We start from the raw sequence: 21821 nt of genomic DNA on the forward strand, positions 1-21821 counted from the left end.
TTGCACAAATGTGCGCATACGCAAATGAATGATTCACTCCATGAGTCGAACAAAAGATTTGTTCAAAATTAACGAATTGTTCAAGGACGACCCATCACTGATGCAAATGGTAGACTTATCTTTAGATATCTTTGATATGTGCACTGTTTAATAATTGTGCGCAATACATTTTTTTACACAACAATTTTGAAGCAGGAGAAGAACCTGTACTGTTTTATTTATCAAAGATTTTGTGCAGCTGTTATTTTTGTGCAAATGTTTATTTGTAAACGGGGAGGGAAACCCCTGTGTTTGAATTATATTTTGCTCAAAAAATGTTTAATAAAGTTTAAATAAAGGCTTTAACTCTCAAGTAACCATTTATGGGAAAATACTAGATATATATCGTTAGCTGTCATTCCTCCTAAAAATACCGGGATATGATATTTTGCCCATTTCGCCCAGCCCTAATGTCGGTAAAATAGTCATTCAACTTCACAATTTGTAATGTTGCAATATGTATTTGAATAAAAATGGCTGGTTCTTAATAATAATGGCGTTGATAGTTTAGTATTTACACACTTTGTAACATTTTATTTATGAAGTTTCAGAGTTTCTTTACACTTATCTTTATTTTATTATGAAGAGATCAAATATTTTGTTTAAATATTTTAGTTTTTTCTATAAAAAAAATCACCTTAGCAATGTTGGTAAATTAAAATAAAGTGGTTAAATATATATTTTTTAAATATTGCTAAATAGATTGCTAAAAAAATATTCAATAATTATTGATATTGAATGATGTGAAACATGATATCGTGATTTTTTTTCATTATCGCCCAGCCCTAGCACAGATTATACTACTCCTGGTAATAGGAACACTGTGACACTTCATTATAAAAGTAAATGCAAATACAATCACAAAAGAACATTACAAATACTGTAATATTTACCAACAAACTACTTAAGAGCCAGCTTTTAGATTTTAGACTAAAACTAACCACAAATGTAATACTTTTAATACCCTATTGATGTTCTGACAAGTGTCGTTTTCTGCTTTTATTTTTTGAGTAAATAAATCCTGGACTACATATCCTGTTTACTACTTCAATACATTCAGATTCTGAGTACTTCAGAGGAAACATCAATGCACTTTTACAGTTATTTGCCACCAGTTTGCTCTAAGGCTTTGAAGGCAGTGTTTGCATATGTTAGCGGAATAGATTTGTGGAGGAATGACGTCAGAACCCAGAAGAGTCATTCACAATTGATTCCCTCAAGATTTCCCTGTAGGGTTTTACAAAGGTTTTTTTTTTTTTTTCTTCAGTTTATGAGAAACGCTATGACGTTCTAAACATGACTTGATGATACTTTAATATTTTAATGTACAACATGTACAGTGCTTAGCATATATAAGTACACCCTCACAAATCAGCAAATTTTGTAGGTTGTAATTTACTTTTCCAATATAGAGCTTGATGTTTGGTGACTAAAATAATATTTTAATAAATATATCTGTTTAATAAATCTGTTTTGTTAAAATGCACCAAATACATTGCCTATGTTCACTGAGAAATGGATAGAAATATTCATCTTCAAAATGGGTTGTACTCGATAATGCTGAGCACTGTACATTTCAAAAGTGTGATTTTTCTGTTAGGTTTATTTTATGAAATGAATGCTTGTAAAAAGTCCCTTCTTAAGAACGCGTGGGATGTCTGTCTGTATCGTTTATGTTGTAGAACAATGTTCAAGTATGGTCAAGTGATGTTTACCACAGACCTTATATTACTCATTAACTGAAAATCCTCATCATAAAACCTTGTAGGAAAAGCTTGAGGGAACCAATGGTGAATTATTATTCTGTGAGTGTGAGGAGTTTTTCCACACAATTCAAACCTTTCTTCTCAGATTTGCTGGATGAAGTCAACATTTTGCAAGTCTATTTTTTTAAAGTTATATTTGACAATTTTGAAAAATAAAGCAAGAATATAATTTGCTCAATTGTGAGAAACCCAAATTGCAAGATAAAATCTGTAGAATTATGAGAAATAAACTCACAATTGTAGGGAAAAAAGTAAGAATTACAGTGCACAGCATATACAGCCCATTTTTAAAAATGAGTTTTTTTTATCTGTTTCTCAGTGAATATAGTCAATGTAGTTTGGTGCATTTAAACAAAACAGATTTACCAAACAGATATATTTGTTAGAATAATATTTTAGTCATCAAACATATTTAGAAACTGAGAGATAAAACAATTAAATTAAAGCAAATTATTGCAAAAATAAATTACAACTTTTTTTTGTTTGTTTTTAAAACATTTTGTTTCTCTTGATTTTTTTTTTCTCTTTTTTTTAAATTTGTATTTAATATTTTTCTCTAACATATAAATTTAGCATTACTAGTTTTTGGACCGTTATTTTAAGTTATTTTGTTAGATAATTTCCTGAATTGGCTTCAGTACTGACTAATGTTTAATGCACAAATATAATATTGTATAGCTTCCTGTTAAAAACTTGAATTTAAAAGAGAGATTTGTGAGGGGTCTACTTATGTATGCTGAGCATTGTATTTAGTAAAAATATCAGTGTTTATATTTTGCAGTTCTGATTTGTTTCACAGTATTTTACAGTCTGAGAATTCTACAAAAAACAAAACAGTCAGAAGTGTCAAATTAGGAACTCTGAATTGTGCGTGAAAAGGTCAGAATACTCAGAATTGTGGGATTTTAAGCTTGCAACTCGTAAACCTATTAAGAATTTCTAAAGAATGTCCGGGTAAAAACAAGAAAATTAATCTTAATTTAATTAATTTTACTTCCTGCCTACCATATTTTGACTTTTTTAATTAATGACTGTTAAAGTCATTTAAAGAATGCCTTTAAATAATGGTTTACGCAAAAAAATCTAACAAACATAGTCCTGTTGCACAACTACACTTAATTTTGAATTTATTGTAAAAAAAAAAAAAAAAGAAGGAAAAAAAGCAAACATTTTAAATGGGAATCTGAAGTATTTTATGGCATACTTCAAAGAATAAAGATGATTTAGTATTCAAACATGTTTTGTTTTGTTTATTTATTTTTTTTAATAAATTGGTCTTACACTTTATATTTTCATATTTTTCTTAATAAATGTAATAATTCTGGTACTTTTGCCATATATATTAACCATTTGATAGAGGTTAATATTTTAGAAATGATGTGATGTTTTGAAAACAAATCATTAAGTGTGTTAACTAGCGACATTACGAGTTAAGAACTGCAATCCAAATATTTTTCTTGGTGGGGTAGTTAAAAGAATAAACTTGAAATTGCAAGTTAAAAAGGTCAGAATTTAGCTTATGTCTTTCCGTTTTGGTCTTTTTACTTTTATTTTTTTAAATCTTGTGGCAAAAATAGGGTTGTAAGTAATAAAAATGGACTCAAGGAAACAAAGAAGACTCATTTATACCCGTTCATGTTTCTGCAAATATTCTGTAGTCCACAAGTAGCATGATTAAATCGGCTACAATCGAAAGATGTCGCTTGATGTACAGTAATATACATGCGATTGCACACCACAGTCTGTTCCGCAGTAATCTGACATTGAACCGCAGTATATTATGAGGTATTTCTAGTTTAATAGCAGCCTGACCAATCATTTCTTTATTAAGTGCTCATTCTTTTTTTTTACTGGCCTTGTAGTTGCACCAGTAAATCGTTACTCAGTCAATCGTTAATTCCATCAGTAAATGTGAAAGCCATCGTCTTGTTTCTCTCTCTCTCTCTCTCTCTCTCTCCCTCTCTCTCTCTCTCTCTCTCTCTCTCTCTCTCCCTCTCTCCCTCCCTCCCTCATTTTCTTTTCTTTTTTTCTCTCTTTACCTCCAGATGCTCCACATAGAGAGACACTGTGGACGTTGACTCTTTGGCTCCATGTCATGCTTTTGAGCACAAGCACTACCGCACACGCAGTCGCTGACGCATGAGCCTTTTTCTGATCCCGAAAGCTGAAGTAGATCTTCCCTGCTCAGCAATTACCAGTGTGCTGTTCTGTCAGCGTCCTCCGGCACCCTGATTTCTCACTTTAGCGCTTGTACGGCCTGATGGAGCTTCCGTAATAACTTTCAGTGGCACCCGAGAGACCAAACGTGTTCAGAAAGCGTGTTTAAAAACCCTCATAAGCTGATTTGGCTTCGACATAAAGTGGATTATGAAATCACATAAATAGACTAAAAACAGGAACAGTGAAGACAGTCTTGCAGTTGAACACTTCCTACTTTTGTCAATTTTTGATGTGCAAGCTTTTAGCTGCAAATAAATATGTAAACATATCTGCGTCCTGAACAATGTTGTTTTTGTTACGCTAGCATTCCTTGTCGAATTAGCCCGTTTGGTCGTGACCCATATTAAAATACCAGTCTGATGTAAATGACCTGACGTGCCTCATGCGAGTTTGTGCTGGTGTTTATTGGCCGAGTGTGTTTCTAATGACTCGCCGTTCATTGGTAAAAATGCACAATCCTTGACAGTGACGCAGGCTGTAATCTGCCTAAACAATAGGCAGAATTCAGTGGGTGATTTGGTATTAAGTCTTGGGTTTAGCCTCTGGCCGAGCAGAAAATTAACAATGTGGGAAATGCATACATGGATCTAAGTTTTTTTTTTTTTTTTTTTTTTTGCACAGTCAAATGCTGTAAACGTATCCATAATCATGTTCGCAAACAGCAGCTGGGCCCTGCAGTGTTTATAGCCTGCGGTATCCTGATTACACTAGACACTTCATTATTTACTTGCTTACAATTACAGCATTAGTCACCAAACCAGGGAGCATTATGTAAGGTGAATGTGTCATTTATATATATATATATTTAATTTTTTTTTTCCTTTTTTTTTTTAAGTTTAATACTTTCTCCTGTTTCAACTTAAATATGGTGAAGGACATTAAATGCTACTCAGAAATAAAAGTCTGATTCAAGTTATAAAATCATATTTTTTTTAAATTAAAAAATAGACATATTGTAAATAGTTAATTAATGTTAAACCTTCATCAGGTTAAGAACCATATATGGCAAGTTCATCAACATGATTACAATATCATTCATTTTCCTTCTGCTTAGTCCCTTATTTTTCAGCGGTTGCCACAGTGGAATGAACCACCAACTAATCCGGCATGTGTTTTATGCAGTGAATGCTCTTCCAGCCACAACCCAGTACTAGGAAACACCCTCACACACACAAACACACACACACACACACACACACACATACACTATGGCAAATTTAGTTATCCAAATGCGCTTGTAACTTATGTCTTTGGACTGTGGGGGAAACCAGAGCACCTGTAGGAAACCCACGCCAACACTGGGAACATGCACACTCCACACTGAAAAGCCAACTGGCACAGCTGGGACTCGAACAAGTAATCTTCTTGCTGTGAGGCCAAATTGCTAACCACTGGGCTGCCGTGCCACAGATTAATATATTATTTTTTATTTTTTTAAGTCAAAACAGCTCCTACTCCAAGGATTTTACACTGAGTTTTTTCAAAGAGTGCCCTATAATGGGTTAAATTGCACAATAAATCAGATATTAATTATGTTCAAAGACGGACTGTCAAATTTTGTTTGCACTTGTTAATCTATTTTCTACTGGCTTTTTATGTCTGTGAACTTTATTTTTATCCTTTTGCCCCTTTTTCTAATGGGTGTATGTATTAAACAAACAGTAGAACAAGATATTGTCATGTGATCTTATTATGGTGTGGGTTTAAAAAGCATTCATTTGTGTTCTGATGGTAAGGAAATAGTCAGAAAACAATTATGAAGTTCATTTATGACACCAGTAATGGAAGCTTTTATTAAGTGCATTTCATTGTAAGATTGGAATTACATAAAATTAGTGGGCCCATTTGAATATATACATTTTTTCAAACTTAATATTTTATTTGAAATTTTTAATTTTTTTTTAAATTAATTAATTCTAGACTTTGTTTTGGTCCTTGATGATCAGGGATGCAACGATTAACCAATTTCACTATTAACCGCGCCACTTTAATTCGTCATGGTTAATAAATTGGAAAGACCTCTCAACATCGCGTTTTTGCACAGAACAAAACTACTGCAACTAAACTAAGTTACGCTAACTGTGCACTAGTTTAAAGCTCAGAGTTTGTTCACCGAGACCAATAAGCACTGTATTAAATATGGCTGAGGCTATTAACTAAGTGTTTTTCACATATCGCGCCTTTGCACTCGCGAGTTCGTAATTTCCAATGGATGTGCGTGTTCATATTGGGGTGGCGCAACATGCTCAAATTTTCAGGCACACCTAGTTGAAAGAATGCTGAAAGCACAACGCGAGTCACATGTGAAGAACTGGATCAATGACCTTAATACTGTCTACTCAAAAGAGAAAGAAAATAAAAAAGGAAAAAATGCCAAATAATTTTATAATATAGTTGATTAAAAGTGCCTTTTAGACAGAGGTTCAGCAGCCTTTGACTATAGCCCAATCCCAATTCTACCCCTTAGCCCTTTCCCTTACCACTACCCCTCGTTTTGTCCGTTCCCGTGAAAGGGTAGGGGTGTCCCAGTTCTCTTCAACTTGAAGGCGTAGGGCTAAGGAGAAGGGGTAAGAATATTTCCCAGAATACACCAGCCACAACAGCAGGATAGTTACACCCGAAAATAAGGAGATCCACAAATTAGTACTTTTTTGTCATTTATTGCGAATTTTTACAACAAACAAACACGTTTTACTATATATTCATAACCGCGTACATGTTTTACCGTCATGCTTTAAAAAAAAAAAAAACACATTTTGCAATCTGTTATCCATAATCATAACTCCTGAACAGCAGTCCCACAACATTCTGACACTTGATGGCACTCGAATACCCTGTCAGGAACATCTAGTGGCTGGGAATGGCCTTTTGACAGTGTCTGCTATAATGTTGTGTTTGGTGTTCACATACAGTAGATAAATATGGCCACGGTGTAAATGCACAGTACAGTTATGATCTTACTGTCCCATTTTATCGTTATGATAACATGATATATGCCTTCAGTGATTTCCTGAAGATAAATACCAAAAAAAAAAAACACAACTGGAATTACTACAGCAGTCACGATCGTCTGATCTCATATGAACCAGGAGATCACGATGACATATGATGTCGTGTGCTGGTATTGTAGTGCTGTCCCATTTCTTAGGGGTACATTTTTAAGCCCTTCCGCCTTCACACTCGTTTTTAAGGGCCAAGGGGAAGGGGTACAAAAATAGAATTGGGATTGGGTTTACATTTGTTCTCTTTAAAAGGGAAGTACTTACTGTAGCTAATATGTGGCTTGGATTTACATTAGACAAACTTGATTGTTTTCATTTATTCAGTTTTTTTATTTATATATTCACTGTCATGTCATTTACCTTCAGTATAAAATTATTACTTATGTTCTTTTTTCACTTTAAATCCAAAGAGAAATGGACTGTTGTTTGATTTTAATATAATTTTTGTGCTGTATTAATTGGTTACAGAGTAGTAAAAATAAAAAAAACTTTAAAATAAAAATTTCTTTTGTTTTTCTAAACTAGTAGTATTTTGAAATTAATAAATGCATAATAATTGTGATAACCATGAACCCTTGATTATTCCTCAGACTATAATCGTACAACTAATATCTATAATCGTTGCATCCCTATTGGTGATTTCATAAAATGCAACATCATTTAAAAAGCAAAGTAAACAATAATGATACCAGCGATTGCTGATGAGGCATTGACTTGTATGTAGCCAAATAAACCATGTGGGCAAGAAACCAAAACTATTATTCCAAATGTACAGCGGACAAAAACAACAACCTGTAGAACACCATGTGGTGCTGCCATTGCTGAAGGCTAATACATATGAAGTGCTTGCTGTAACTCTAAACCTGCTTGTGTACTTTTATAAGTGTAAAGCAGAGAGGTTAGAGAGTTTAATGCAACCACAACTGAAGATGGGAGCTTGCGTATTTAATATTGATGCACTTTCGAGCTCGCACAAGGCCACTTGTTTTATTTATTTAATTTTTTTTAAAGCTTTTAAAAATATAGTCTGGTGTTTACTCCATCGTTGTCCCTCTCGGCATGTCTCCGTCCTTCTCTCCGCTTTGATAAATATGCCTTTATTTAGCCCCTCTTTACCCTTCCCAAATTACATTGAGACCCTGATTGATTTTCCCATCTCTCTCTCTCTCTCTCTCTCTCTCTCTCTCTCTCTCTCTCTCTCTCTCTCTCTCTCTCTCTCTCTCTCTCTCTCTCTCTCTCTCTCTCTCTCTCTCTCTCTTTGCTCAGTCCTTGGTGCTAATGAAGGTGCCTGGTCGAGTTTGTCATGTCCTCATGCTGTAACAGGCTCCATTGTCACATCTGTTGGGACTTGGCTCCTTTTTTTAGAATGATGTCATCAGTGTCATACTCAGTCTTGGCGTCTGATTGGCTAAGGGTCGAATGAAGAGATTTGAGAAATGGAAAGTAACTATTGAGGAATCTATTGAGCTCTTTATACTTGTTGGTAGTTTTCATAGTTCTTATTTTTTGAAGTGCAAGTCATCACAGAACACATTTAATTGTAATAATATCGCATCAGGTCAAAAGGTAAGTCTTTTGCATTCTACCTTTGCATGAGGGTACAGGAACTATTCAGTATTAGTCTATGTTTTTGTGTACAATTGCTAATATTTGCATTCCTGCAGAGCAGAGATGTGTCTGTCGGTGTGTATTTGTGTATGTTGCTCTGCTTTGTTTGTAAATGTCTGACAGTCACTAGGATACAAATGGCAGAATCATCCTCCTGGATTTTGCAAAATAAAGTTTAAACTTGTTTGAGCTTCTGTGTGTGTGTGTGTGTGTGTGTGTGTGTGTGTGTGTGTGTGTGTGTGTGAGTGTGTGTGTGTGTGTGTGTGAGTGTGTGTGTGTGTGTGTGTGTGTGTGTGTGTGTGTGTGTGTGTGTGTGTGTGAGTGTGAGTGTGTGTGTTTTAGCACCATATATCTGCTTGAGAGTAAACATTCAGCCTGACACTTGACATATGGCAACCTTGAAAAGTCGAGATAAAAGTTTCCACTTCAGAAATGAATCTGGTGTCTGTGGTTTCTGCCAAAAAGCCTACAAGCATTGTAAAACGTTATAAATTAATATGAGGGTGTTGGCTTAGTACCATTTTTTGGAGAATACTAATCACTGAGAAAAAGAACTTCCCTATTTTTGTGCATGTTAAATCTATTTCAGAAGATTCTCCTAAAATGGGTGTGTGTGTGTGTGTGTGTGTGTGTGTGTGTGTGTGTGTGTATGTATGTGTGTGTTAGTGCATTAAGGCATGCGATTAATTTTAAATATTTAACGCATAAAAAAAATTAATGCAATTAACGCAGTTGCAGTTTTTTCCTGTTGTGGCCGTGGTGTGTTCAACATGCAAAGAAATATTTTTTAAGGCAAGTTTCAGTAAAAACAATTAATGTCGCATTACCAGGCTCTCCAGAGTTTTCTCCTAATTTTCATCTAATTTCGTATGTTTCATTTTTAACTTTCAACTTTTGTTTTAATGATATTTGATACCGCATAATGAACGGAATAAAAAACCTCCGCATTTTGTGACTCGGTGGTCCTTTAAGGTAATCAAAAATCAGTATTTTTACATGGTAGACTCTTAAAATGAAAATTATCTTAATCATATGAGTATTGGTGTCCATGTAAATGTAGTGCCAGATGAAGTCGCGAGCTGTAAAAGTCAGCACATTCCTCTGCCTTTCAGCATGCGCCCTCCAATGTTTCTTTAAGTTTGACGTGTTTCCCGCTTTAACGCAAGTTTTGTAAAGTGTCTGCTTTGCATTGTTGTGTCAGAATCCTTGTGAAATACAGCCATACTTTAGAACGCTTAATTTAAGCAAATTTGATGAGCGCGATCATGCGTGTTGAATCTAAAGGGAGTCGCATTGGCTGAGCTGTCCTGCGCGTGCGTGCATGCGTGTATGCGCGTGTGTGCGCGTGCGTGTGTGTGTCTGTGCCATGTGCCATTGATGTACCGCTTGATGCTTCTTACGTCCTTGTCGCAGCAAAAGTGGCCACAAAATTAGGCACCGAAATGCATATGCTGATTCAGTAATCCTGCTTGTGATCCTGGCTGTTTTCACTCTCAGCTCACATCATTCAAAACAAAAGGTCCACACTCTCCCCCGATAATGTTAACAGACTGGACTGTCTTAAGCCTGATTTATACTTCTGCGTCAGGTGACCGGCTTAACCCACGGCGCATGCAACGTGCGTAGCTGTGCATTTATACTTCTGCGCGCTGTCTCTGTCGGTCTGCATTAACACTTCCGAAACGCTAGTTGGCAGTGAGGTGTTAATGTTCCTCTGTGTCGAGTTTCTTCGCTACTTTTTTGCTTTTCCTGAACACTTCCGGGATGTACAAGTGGCTCAAACTCGCTCATTTTGAGGCAGGAACCGGCGGACGTGCAACAACTTTAACTATGAGGTAAACACAAAACAAAACTTTCCATCCGGAGCTCCTTCACGGGACTCCACACTTGTAAACAATCGCTCGCGCGGCGTCGCGCCATTCGCACGGCTCTCGGTCCCACCCAGGCTCGTCAGTGCTACTAAGCCGACCAATCACAGAGCTTACACTACGCGTCGTTGCGACGTGTAGTTACATTTTTTGAGAGGTGCACGTCAGTGACGGCGATGGCCACGGCTATGCGTCAGCGCCGTAGCATACGCCGGTGTTTGACGCAGAAGTATAAATCAGCCTTTAGCAACTGGATGAATGTAAAGGAGGACTAAGCAAAATTGTTTCTGCTTTATAATTAATGTTTTCAACTCACAGTAATACAACTTTTCAATGAGTACAATTGTTTGTATTCAATACTTTATTATTATTATAATTTTCTGTATTTGCAATGCCTGTATTTTGGCAATTTTTTAATTTTTAAAATTTTTTTATTGTATTATTATTATTTTTTTATTTATCGATTGATAGTGCAGCCCTACAATAACGCATTACTAGTAATGTGTTATTGCCCATCACTGGTCTAAACATGAACATAAACATGCATGAAAGCATGGCTATTTTACCTATTCTGTTATTATTTAAAAAAAATAATTTAATGGCCTCAGTAGTTTACAGAAGTTAACTCAGATACATAAATGTAAATCTTGAATTTCAACTTTCAAGTAGTTTCTTGTATACGTGTTTGTGTGTGTGAGAGAGAGAGAGAGATAATTTCTATTACAATAACTCTTTCTCTGTGTAATGTGTGCACAGGCACAAAAGAAGCCACTTTTGGCTCTTCATTGACACTCATGATGCCGCTTCTCTCCAGTCTGTGGTTTCTCTGTTTTCCCCGTGTTTTTTCATGCTCTGTACTTTGTGTGTGGCGTCTTGAACTTTATGCCTCATTCTGTTCTCATGGCAACACAAGAAAGCTCATGGGGCTGCTATGGTAACCAGAAACGGCATATTTAGGTGAGTTTGCAGCTTAACTGGCATTAAAAGTGGCGGTCTTCATACCCACTTCAATAATTAACCCTTTGTGCTTCAGGATTTATTTTTTGTGTGAAGAAGACCATATTAGAGAGATTGTGTATGTGTGTGTGTGATGTGGCCTGTGAGTGATTCTGAGCTTCTATATAAAGGCTTTGGCTTTTAGCAGGTGCATGCATATGCAAGTTGACAAACAGGCAGAGGTGTGAATGTGTGTGTGATGCATGTGGTTTCGGCAGCAGCTCCAGGCCTGTTTATAGGTTAAGCAGTATTAAAAAGAGCTGTTCATTACAGAGCATCGGTCAACCTGCTCACTGCAATTCTGCTTTCAGCTTTATCACCTGAGGAAGAGCCAAGGAGATGAGAATTAAGGAGGTCGATATAGGAAACAATTGAAATGGCCGTTGTAATCCTGAACTAATATACTACTGAACAAGAACAATATGGAAATAGGAAGGACTGAGTGAGTAATGAGTGGAATAAAGTGTGTTTTAAATTGAGTGGCTAATTGCTGTGTAGCGTAAAGTTTAAAAAGTATTTACTGTAAGAAATACTATGAAGATGTTTATCTACCTTTCAAAATGAATTATTTTCTATTTTAATCAGGGCTGTAAAGGTACCTTTTAAGTTTTGCATGTGTATACCTTAATTTTAATCTTTTCATTGTATTAAATCTTAAAGCAACAAATTTTGTTTGTTAAATTTCGATTACTAAATCAAGATCAATTTACAAGACATATAGCACAGCTCCCGTCCAATTGTCACAAACAGCTTTGTTTAATTACTTTTAATGGGAAACAAAGTGCCACCTTTTAAATTTAGTCCATTTATCTGGTAATTAAAAAATGTTGATGCTGGATGTTCGATACCAGATCACTTTAGAGATGTCTCCGTTCAAGTTATTACTCCTTCCTCCTTGCTACTGCTTAAATAAACTAAAAATATACATGATTGAACATCTCATGTCTTGTGTAATCAATCAGCCCTTCAGCCATAGAAACGTGTCAATAAAACCACTTAAAAGTAAGGTCATGTAGCATTATATTTACATCATCAGGCTAGTCATTTTGTGTCCACAGCCTTGCATTACTGTAAATATTTGTGCTATATCAGCTTATATATTATAATAAAAGTCACAGCAGAGGGAAAATAATGATCAAGAAATTGATTCTGTGATATTCAAAATGCATCGCTATTCTCACTTGAATGGACTCTGAGCTTAGCTTTTAAAAGCAGGTGGAGCTGTATGCTTTACAAACAGCCTTACTCTGCTTGCATCCAATTCCTTACTAATACCACCTAAACATAAAATAATCATTTATTGGTCGCTGTAGTAGTTTGTGGGAAATATTTAAATAGATAAAAATTTTTGTGCTAAATTTTAGTGTCCTGGCTCCTCAAAATATGCAGGTGATATACGATTTGCGAGATCTCAAAAATCCTGTAGAGTATGATTAATAAAATTGGAAAGGATTAGGCGAAAAAAATAAATAAATAAACAAGATTTTATAGTGTGCTGTTTACATTCTCCAGAGGAAGAAATTTCCATGAAACAAATTACAAGCGCTCTTCCTGGTTACCATTTGAGTGTACGAATTAAACCAGCCTAGAGGGCCATCTGCTGTTGAAAAATTATGCTCCAAATTGATTTAAGAAAGAATAGCATCGCGTTTATAAAATCTCCGAATCATAGAATCAATTTCTTGAACAATTTTTTTTGCAACAACATTTCTTGATTTTTGAGTTTTCAGATTTGAAAGCAACGATTTGAAGGATTATAAACGTATGTAAGTTACCATCATTCGTAATTTGTTGCGTGGGTGTTGAGATCCCGATCTTTTTATAATTAATCGTTCAGCTTACACTGAATGCATTAATGCAGGCTAAACAAGCAGTAACAGAAAACATCTTTAATAATCAAAGCAACCCACCACATCTTGACTAACCCACAGCAACTTCTTCTGTCATCATTATATTGTACAAGAAAGCCTAAATGCTTTCATACATGTGATTTAAATGACACGAGAAGCGATTTCTCTGCGATCGTTGCAAGTTTAGTAAAGTTAAAAGTAAATTATTAATTCGCGGGTTACATGTTCCAAACCATGGATTGTGATCTGTGTGAATCACATATCAACTGTGATCCATTACATCCCTAACCCTAATAGAAATCTACTGTAATGCTAATAATGCTTTTACTATCTTATTGATTAATTTCATGCTTTTTAATTAAGAATATTGCTTTTCAAAACATCCCACTGATGGTTGATCTGACTGATAATATTGTCAGAAGTGCAGCTTGTTTTAATCATTCATAAACTATAGATGCTGTCTGTGTAGTTGAGCAGTTGATTGTGTGTGTTTGCAGTATAGTGGATTTGCTCTTGTGTGGCGCTGTCAGTGAGCTGAATGAGAGTGTTTGTGGGTGTTTTTGTGCCATTTTGATAAATGCGGCATCCCAACAGAAAACCCTCTTTGTACTTGTCATTTCAGAAGTTTGCGAGAGTGTTTGGCACCTCTAGGCTCATTGTTTGATGTTCTTTGAGTGTGATTTGAGCTGGCGTTTGTGATGGAAGAGGACGAGGTCAATGGTCTCCATCTATCTCTGTCTCTCACACAGAGTTATCAGTGGCATGGACTTATTACAAATCTTCCTCATGATCTTCACAGACATTTGTTTGGCGCTTGTGTATGTTCAAGAGTGGGTTGAACGTTTTGCATGCATGTGCTTACTAAAAAAATTTGTGTGACTAATTGGTGTAGTTTTTATATCTGTGAGAGGTAGTGGCAAGATGCACTTCCAGTTCTTTGTGTGTGATTGTCTTGTGAAATTTTGTGCGTGTGTGCGTGTGTGTGCGTGTGTGTGTGTGAAATTTTGTGTGTGTGTGTGTGTGTGTGTGTGCGTGCGTGTGCGTGTGTGTGCGTGCGTGTGCGTGCGTGTGCGTGCGTGTGTGTGTGTGTGTGTGTGAAATTTTGTGTGTGTGCGTGCATGTGTGTGCGTGCTTGCGTGCGTGCGTGCGTGCGTGCGTGCGTGCGTGCGTGTGTGTGTGTGTGTGAAATTTTGTGTGTGTGTGTGTGTCTTGATGCTATTGCTGTCAGCTCTGAACTGTGTGAGAAGGGAGATATGTTTCTCTTATCTTTAGAGAGAGAGAAAATGAGGAAGTATGGAAAATACCTTGAGTTGAAGGCTCTATTAATAGCTCTCTTTTGAAATTGAATTCTTTTGCAAATATTTGCTAAGTGCTGTTTAACATATTTTTTTATAATTAATTTTTAGAGTTTTTTCACCTTTTATTGGGATAGGATAGTGGAGGACAGACAGGAAAGCATTGGAAATCGTACTTGGGTCACTCAAAGCACCATGGTGCAATGCCGATGCAATAAACCACTAAACTGTTGGTGTAAACATTTTTAAACATTGCTGTTTTAAAGGTCCTGGAAGTGTTTTAATATACGCAATTTTATTCAATGTTTACATAATCTAAACTGAAACACTCAAAGAGGGTGGGACATAGTGTAGCTCCTTCCCGTTTAAAAAAAAGCCTATAGCGTTTTGTTTTTTCACAGCTTTGCCAGTGAGAGTGGTTGAGCTCAAGTGCATCAAATGAAAATCAAATGAGAAGCGTCCTGAAGGGGGCTAGGCATGGCAAATACTAGAGAACATTTGATTGGTGAAGATTTGATGTAAAACTGAAGTATGAGGTGACGTGAATAAAACCATCAATCCATTTAGGCAGAAGTGACAAACTACAAGCTTAACGGCAGATTCACATGGGGCATCAGTGTCAATGTTTTTCATTTACTTTGAATGGGTGATGTCAAGCATTGCCTAACTGAATTGTGGATGATGGCATTGCTCGCTGCAGAAGTTGGGAATTTCTCAACTTTTCAAGTCCCAAAGGAAGCGTCAGCCATTCAATTCAGCGTCAGCAATTCAATTCATGTTCATGTACACAATGTAGATTGTGTGAAAGCATCTCAACATAGTTCTAGTAAAGTCCAGATTTCAGAGTTGAAGTTCAGTTCAGTGTCGTTTAAGTTTCACTGCTGAAAGTTCAAACACTGAAGAGCAAATTCACCGAAGCCCAGTTCCACAAGTCCCGATTACTCAATTGGCTAGTAAAACCATCACTACTATCAAGCATTTGCTCTGGGTGGGGGAAATGAAATAATACATATATATATATATTACAAATCACAACCTCTTGTGATTAGCTAATTGCAATGTTTCAAATTGTGATTGCAAATTGATTTCGATTAATTGCACAGCCCTAATGTCAACCACAACTTCAGACACGCTCTCAACAAGAGTTGACACTTTCACTCTGTGAATTGGCGTTACGTATCTTCTAAACCCAAATTTTGTTACTGTTTTGGAGCACACTAGCTTAGATATCTAAAAATCTAGATATCTTAAAAACTAACAATACTGATGCTAAAACACTATTTTAATTTCATGGGACTTTTAATAAGTCATTTATTTAAATAAATATTTTACTAGGTTTTTTGCAGGGTACCAATGTTCAGCTTAAAGTGTAATTTAATGGCTAAACTAGGTTCATTAGGCAAGTTAAGTCAATGAACAACAGTGGTTTGTTCTCTAGTCAATTTAACAAAATGTGGTTCAAATAATATATATATATATATATATATATATATACTGAAACTGCTTTTATACCAGCCAAACTAAATAATAAGATGACCTTCAGTAGAAAAAAATAGTATAGCAAATGTATTAAACATTTGGAAAGTATTTAAAGAAGAATACAATTTTTACTGGAGGGCTAATAATTTTGCTGTGTATGCATTGTAACAAATGCTGGGTTTCATATACTCTGTGTGAAGACAACATGAAGAAATTAAGTTAGCTTATTAGTTTTCACAAATTTAAGTGGATTGAACATAAAACAATTAATTTGTCCCAAAATCACCTCAAAAATGTTAGTTTGTTTTGTTCAAAAAGTGATTCAGCTCATTTTAAATAAGTAGTTTGAACAAACAACTCTATTTTTAGAGTGTACACTACCCTTATATAATATTCTACCTTTAATATTTCTGACAACCATCAAACTAAAGTAGGCAATAATAATTATTTTTTTGTTAAGTTTAGTTTTGTGTTTAGATTATAGCAAATTTAAATAAAATTGAATAATTGGGCATTTGTGATGTTAACATTTAAATTAAAATTGTTATTATAATAATTTAATATTGTATTTATTTATTTATTTATTTTAATGAACTTTCTATTTGTGTTTGCTTATGGGTACGTATTTCCAGATGCAGTTTGCTTTTTACTTATTTTTTTCATCATTCGAAGTTTTCTTTCTCTGCTTTCCTCGTCTTTTCTTTCTTTGCCTTTGCTCTTTTCATTTTGCTTTCCTTTCATTTAGTTTCCTTTTCTTTCCACTCAGGAACAACTGAGAAATTAAAATAAAGACAACACTAATCACACCAGTAATAAGCAACAGTTTGAGCGCTATGAAATAGAATTATTATTTTAAATATGTTATTAACAGCAATGTGTTAGCACATATTTGTCATTTTTTGAGGAGTAAAAGATGCTTTTGTCCACATAATGGCATCATTGCAGCATCTCCCATCAGCGGGACCGTGCTAGCCAAACTAACCCCGTTGACCCTCTGGAGAAAAGGCTGTTTAAAGAGATTTGAAGTGGGATGCATAGATGACATAATGAAGTGAGGGATGAAGATTTAGAGAGAGACAGACTCTAAAAATGAAGGGAAAGGAATAAAGAGGGACAAAACACATGCTGCTATTTCTCCGTCATTGGAAACAGATGGAGCTCTGGGACGCCACTCCGCTCAGAGCAGGATGAGGCTGTTTCCTCTAATATATATTGTCCATTCTTATGACATCATCACAGACACGCCCATATGAAACATGAATCTTCTCAAAGTGTTCCTGGTTGAATTTGTCAGGTGCTACATATTTTTAGTACTTGTGCAAAACATAATGTCTGCATAAACATCTGACATCCAAGCAATGAGGACATTGTGGTTGAGTTTCATTTTTGAAGTGAATGTACAGAGCAATTTTGGCAATGTGCTATGTTTTTGCACAAAATATAATTTCGGTCAAACTGTGTACAAATGTCAGTTGAAAACAAGGGTTTGTTCCTGTGCTTCATACTCTGAACTTCTGTTTTGGCTTCTGTCATGGTCTGTTTTGAGGACGTTTTGGGTATTTTTCTGGACTCTGGACTGTATGGAGATTGATGGAGCTCTCAGATTTCATCTAAAATAACTTTCATTTGTATTCTGAAGACAAATAAAGGTCTCATGGGTTTGGAACAACATGAGGATGTGTAATTAACTGCAGGATTTAAATCTTTTGGGTGAACTAAACCTTTAAGTGGACTGGTATTGTTGTGAGAGGTCAGTGTTTGTGTCGGTCTGTATGTGGGGTGTGTTTTGTTTCCATCTTCCTGTGCTGAAGGTTTGGCGTCTGCTGACGGTGTTCTCTGCGTGTTGTCAGCTGATGCTGAGAGGGAGCTTTTACTCTTCCTTTTCCCCTTTAATCGGCATTCTTTCTAAGTGTTTATAAAAGCACATAATTACACCAATGTGTCGCATTTTATGGAAATGGCTCTAAATTTGCAGTTGCATTAAAAATACGAGAGTTTGAGGGAATCTTTTTTTTTATGCCATTTTTGTGAAAGTTTGTTAAACCTTTCAGAATATCGAGACGAACATTTCTGCAGCACTACCACAGCGTAATAAATGGAAGTGGTTAAATGGATGACAAAACTTTTCGGATTTGTGTGAAAGAAATTCATTTTTTTTTTTCCAGTATGACGTTTGTGTTTGTCAAACAAATTTTGTGTTTGTAAATGTACATGTGCAAATACCCTGGTCACTCTGTTCCATGTACTGAAATTGAATCAGAACTCTGGCTGTCACGCTTATTGCAAAAAAAAAAAAAAAAAGCAAAATGTCAGACCATATGACTCATGCTCTACAATAATTTGATCTGTTCCTCACCTCAAGCTTGTTGTATGACTTATAAAACTTGTATAAAGTGCATGATTGGTCGGACGGACCACTTTTGGAGACAATATTTATTAAACTTGTTTTGCATGAAAGTAATTATTTAACCCATACATTGCACTTATTTGCTGTTTCTTCTCGTCTCTTCTCGTGTTTTAGCCACTCATTCTGTGTTTGTGTATTTCATATTTTCCCACATTCATATGAGTCAGTGACACCTACAGTCTCTTTTGTGAGCTTTCAAACTCTCTTGTCCATGCTCTCTTTCTCTGGGCAGCTGCGTTTATCCCATTTACTGTTTTTATGTTCCTCTTTTGTCCGTCTCCGCCTCAGTCTCTTTCCCTTCCTTTTGTCCAGCTGCTTTCTGTTTGCAGCCTCTTTGCTTGGCCAGTTTTTCATCATTTCTTTCTTTCCTTCCTTTTGTCACGCTTCTGCCCTTTCTGTGCCTCATCTCTTCTGTCTCTCTCATTCCCAGGGAAAAACCAGCCTCATTCTTATGAGGTTTTTTGTGTTTGTCCATGGACCTACCGATAATATTTGAGTAATTACATTGGTTAACCACAGGTGGTCACTGGTTTCCATATTTCCTGGGTTTCTAAGCTATCGAATACCCTGTAGATGGATGCGGGAAACAAATGTGAACTTTTTACCACACCTGCAAATAGCAGGTGATCTGGCTGTTACTTACAAAAATACATTTCTTACTGGCATAAATGTTTTATCCTTTCATGTATTAATTGAATACACATTTTCTAGAAGGAAAAAAACGCTGTAATTTAGATTACATTTTAGATGTAAATAATTTTATGAACTACACATCTGTGAGATCTAATAGTTTTCTGAGTGAGTGATTCTGCACTAATGCATAATAAAAAATAACAACAGATTATTTAAAAAAAACTTTAGTACCGGTCTCAGCTGTTTTGTGGTGTGTGCCATTATATTAGATCCATGCATAATCTTTCAATCTTAAATTTACGTCTTTGACGTTAATGTTGATTGTACATCAAAAGATAAGAGGAAATGACCGAATTATAATAAAGAAAGCATTAATTATATATATATATATATATATATATATATATATATATATATATATATATATATATATATATATATATATATATATACAAGCAATATCACACGGGGAGCAATGCGATTATGGCTGGTGGGTGGTGTGCATTGGCATGAGGGTGCTGGCCGAGCGCATCAGTTTCCCACCCTTGACGATATACAGCCACATCGCACTGCTACGAGTGTGATATTGCATTTATACAACAGTTTGACGACATAATCGTGAATGTAAAAAAGAAAATCTTACACAGAGAGTCTAAAAACCCTTTTATAATAGGAACTTCTTTCTTTCACCATTCGTTCACATCTGCAGGTGACATCTGAATGGCAGAAGCTGTTGCTACTTCACCAACGTCACTTTAGAGCTATTATTTGAAAGATTCTCTAGCATAATGTCTAAAGTGATGGCAAAACGGGTGATTTTGTTTTCATTTTAAGATTATAAGGCTGAACGGCATAAAATGCCATCAGTCTACAGAGATTTCCCAGTATTTCTCTGTTGCAATCAGGATTTCACAATAATTAACCCTGAAAAAGCCAAAAGCAGCACAAACACCTCTAGATTACCGTACTGTTTGTCATAAGGAAAAACACTAAACACGTGGGCATTTCTTCTTTCAGTTTACTGAACCAGTCTGCAATAACAAAACAGGAGAGCCATTACAAACAAACTGATTGCAAACAAAAAAGTAACTCATAGTTGTACAAAGAGTGGCCAACACAAAATACATGCATTCCTGACATGCAAGTCCCATCTCACACTCAATACACTACAATTACTATGATATAAATACAGAACTACAACATACAAAAAAGAGATCGACTTAGAATGTCACTCACTAATTTTATAATGTTTTGATCACGCCGATCTTTTCTCCTTCAAGGGCTTATTATGCGGTCTCTGTCGCCATCTTGTGGATGGACAACGTCAATAGTCTATGCTCTGCCGTATCTCCAAAATGATAGATATTTAAAATAGGCACTATCCTTATAAATAAAATGCATAAATGCAATCTTTAGTGTATTGATTTTCTGTCACTCTATGTGAGCGGAGTAATACTGAACGATGAGGCTGTACGAGTTCTGATACTGCAGAATATCGCACAGCTACCAGCCAATCAGATTCGAGAACCAGACAGAACTGTTGTATATATTATCCTGATGGAAATGCGGCACAATATAGAGAAAAATAGTTTTACATTAAATTATTCAGATTTTTACTTTCAAATATACAATTTATTTGTTTATTTATTTTCTTTTCTTTTTTTTTTCTTCTTTTTTTTGAAAATGGCCTATCCTATTGCCTTATTTCAGGGTGTCACTTTGTCACTGTGAATGAAAGAAAAAAATTCATAGTCTATTGGACTCCACGTTCAAGAACATTATGAACTAGCCTTAGTTTTAAATACAAAGTCTTTCTAGTTTACTCTGATTTGATTACATTGCTTTTAAATTTTAGCAACATGAAAATCATCTGCAGAGATGTCTTGAAGAAACCATTTCTAACATGGCCCTTTTGTTCTCTCTTTTTTCTCATTACAGAGTCTTCAAGAAGTCCAGCCCCAACTGCAAGGTAAGATTCCCTAAGGGGCTTCACATGGGTGAGGGTGGGATCTTAACTGTCTCTCTGGACCTTTATCTTTCCTCACTCCGTCTCTCACTTCTCCCTCATTTTCTATCCATCTCTCTTGCCGCTTCTCTCTGTTCACTTGTTTAAGGTGCTCTGAAGGATTTCTTAATTCCTTTTTCCTTTACACCTTTTTCTCGTTCCACCTTTATCAGTTATCACAGCATTATTTTCTCTATAATCTCTTTCTCTCTGCGTGCGTTTGGGCTGTTATCCCTCATCTCATTTCTTTGCCTGTCTGTAATGGAGTGCTCTGTGCATGTGGAAGATGTGTGTTTGGACATCCCGTCATCCAGAAGGATTGTCTTCAGGAAGGGAGTCGATCATCTCGGGGTCAGATTGTCATGCCTTCGGGCTGTTTGTTAAATAGGTTGTGCGTGCGAGTTTCTCTGTGGTGGTGCCGCCGCATGCTTTGTGTGTTATCTCTTGGGTTTTTGTGTAGCAAGTTTAAACTTGTTTTCTTTTCCCAAACACGTCTCTGATTTTTCTCTTTCTAGCTCACGGTATACTTGGGGAAGAGGGACTTTGTGGATCATCTAGATCACGTGGACCCTGTAGGTGAGTCAGATGATCAAAACAACCTGCCGGTTTTTTGGTTGAACCAGTCGACCTCCTTTTATGCTCTGGTAACATCA

The 21821-nt window shown here is 35.8% G+C and overlaps 1 protein-coding gene across 2 annotated transcripts in view; it reads left to right on the forward strand.

Moving 5' to 3' along the window:
- arrb2b (arrestin, beta 2b) overlaps window positions 1-21821 on the forward strand; it is an 82036-nt gene that overhangs the window by 28530 nt on the left and 31685 nt on the right. For both annotated transcript variants that reach the window (XR_015494643.1, NM_201124.1), the window contains 2 exon segments: window positions 21102-21132; window positions 21684-21744. Coding sequence is in view for 1 of the 2 variants with exons in the window: in NM_201124.1 (NP_957418.1) it covers window positions 21102-21132; window positions 21684-21744 (92 nt within the window). In the remaining variant the exon portion in view is untranslated.

This window comes from Danio rerio, chromosome 7 (assembly GCF_052040795.2).
Source record: "Danio rerio strain M-AB ecotype USA chromosome 7, GRCz13ab, whole genome shotgun sequence".
NCBI classification, from domain to species: domain Eukaryota; kingdom Metazoa; phylum Chordata; class Actinopteri; order Cypriniformes; family Danionidae; genus Danio; species Danio rerio.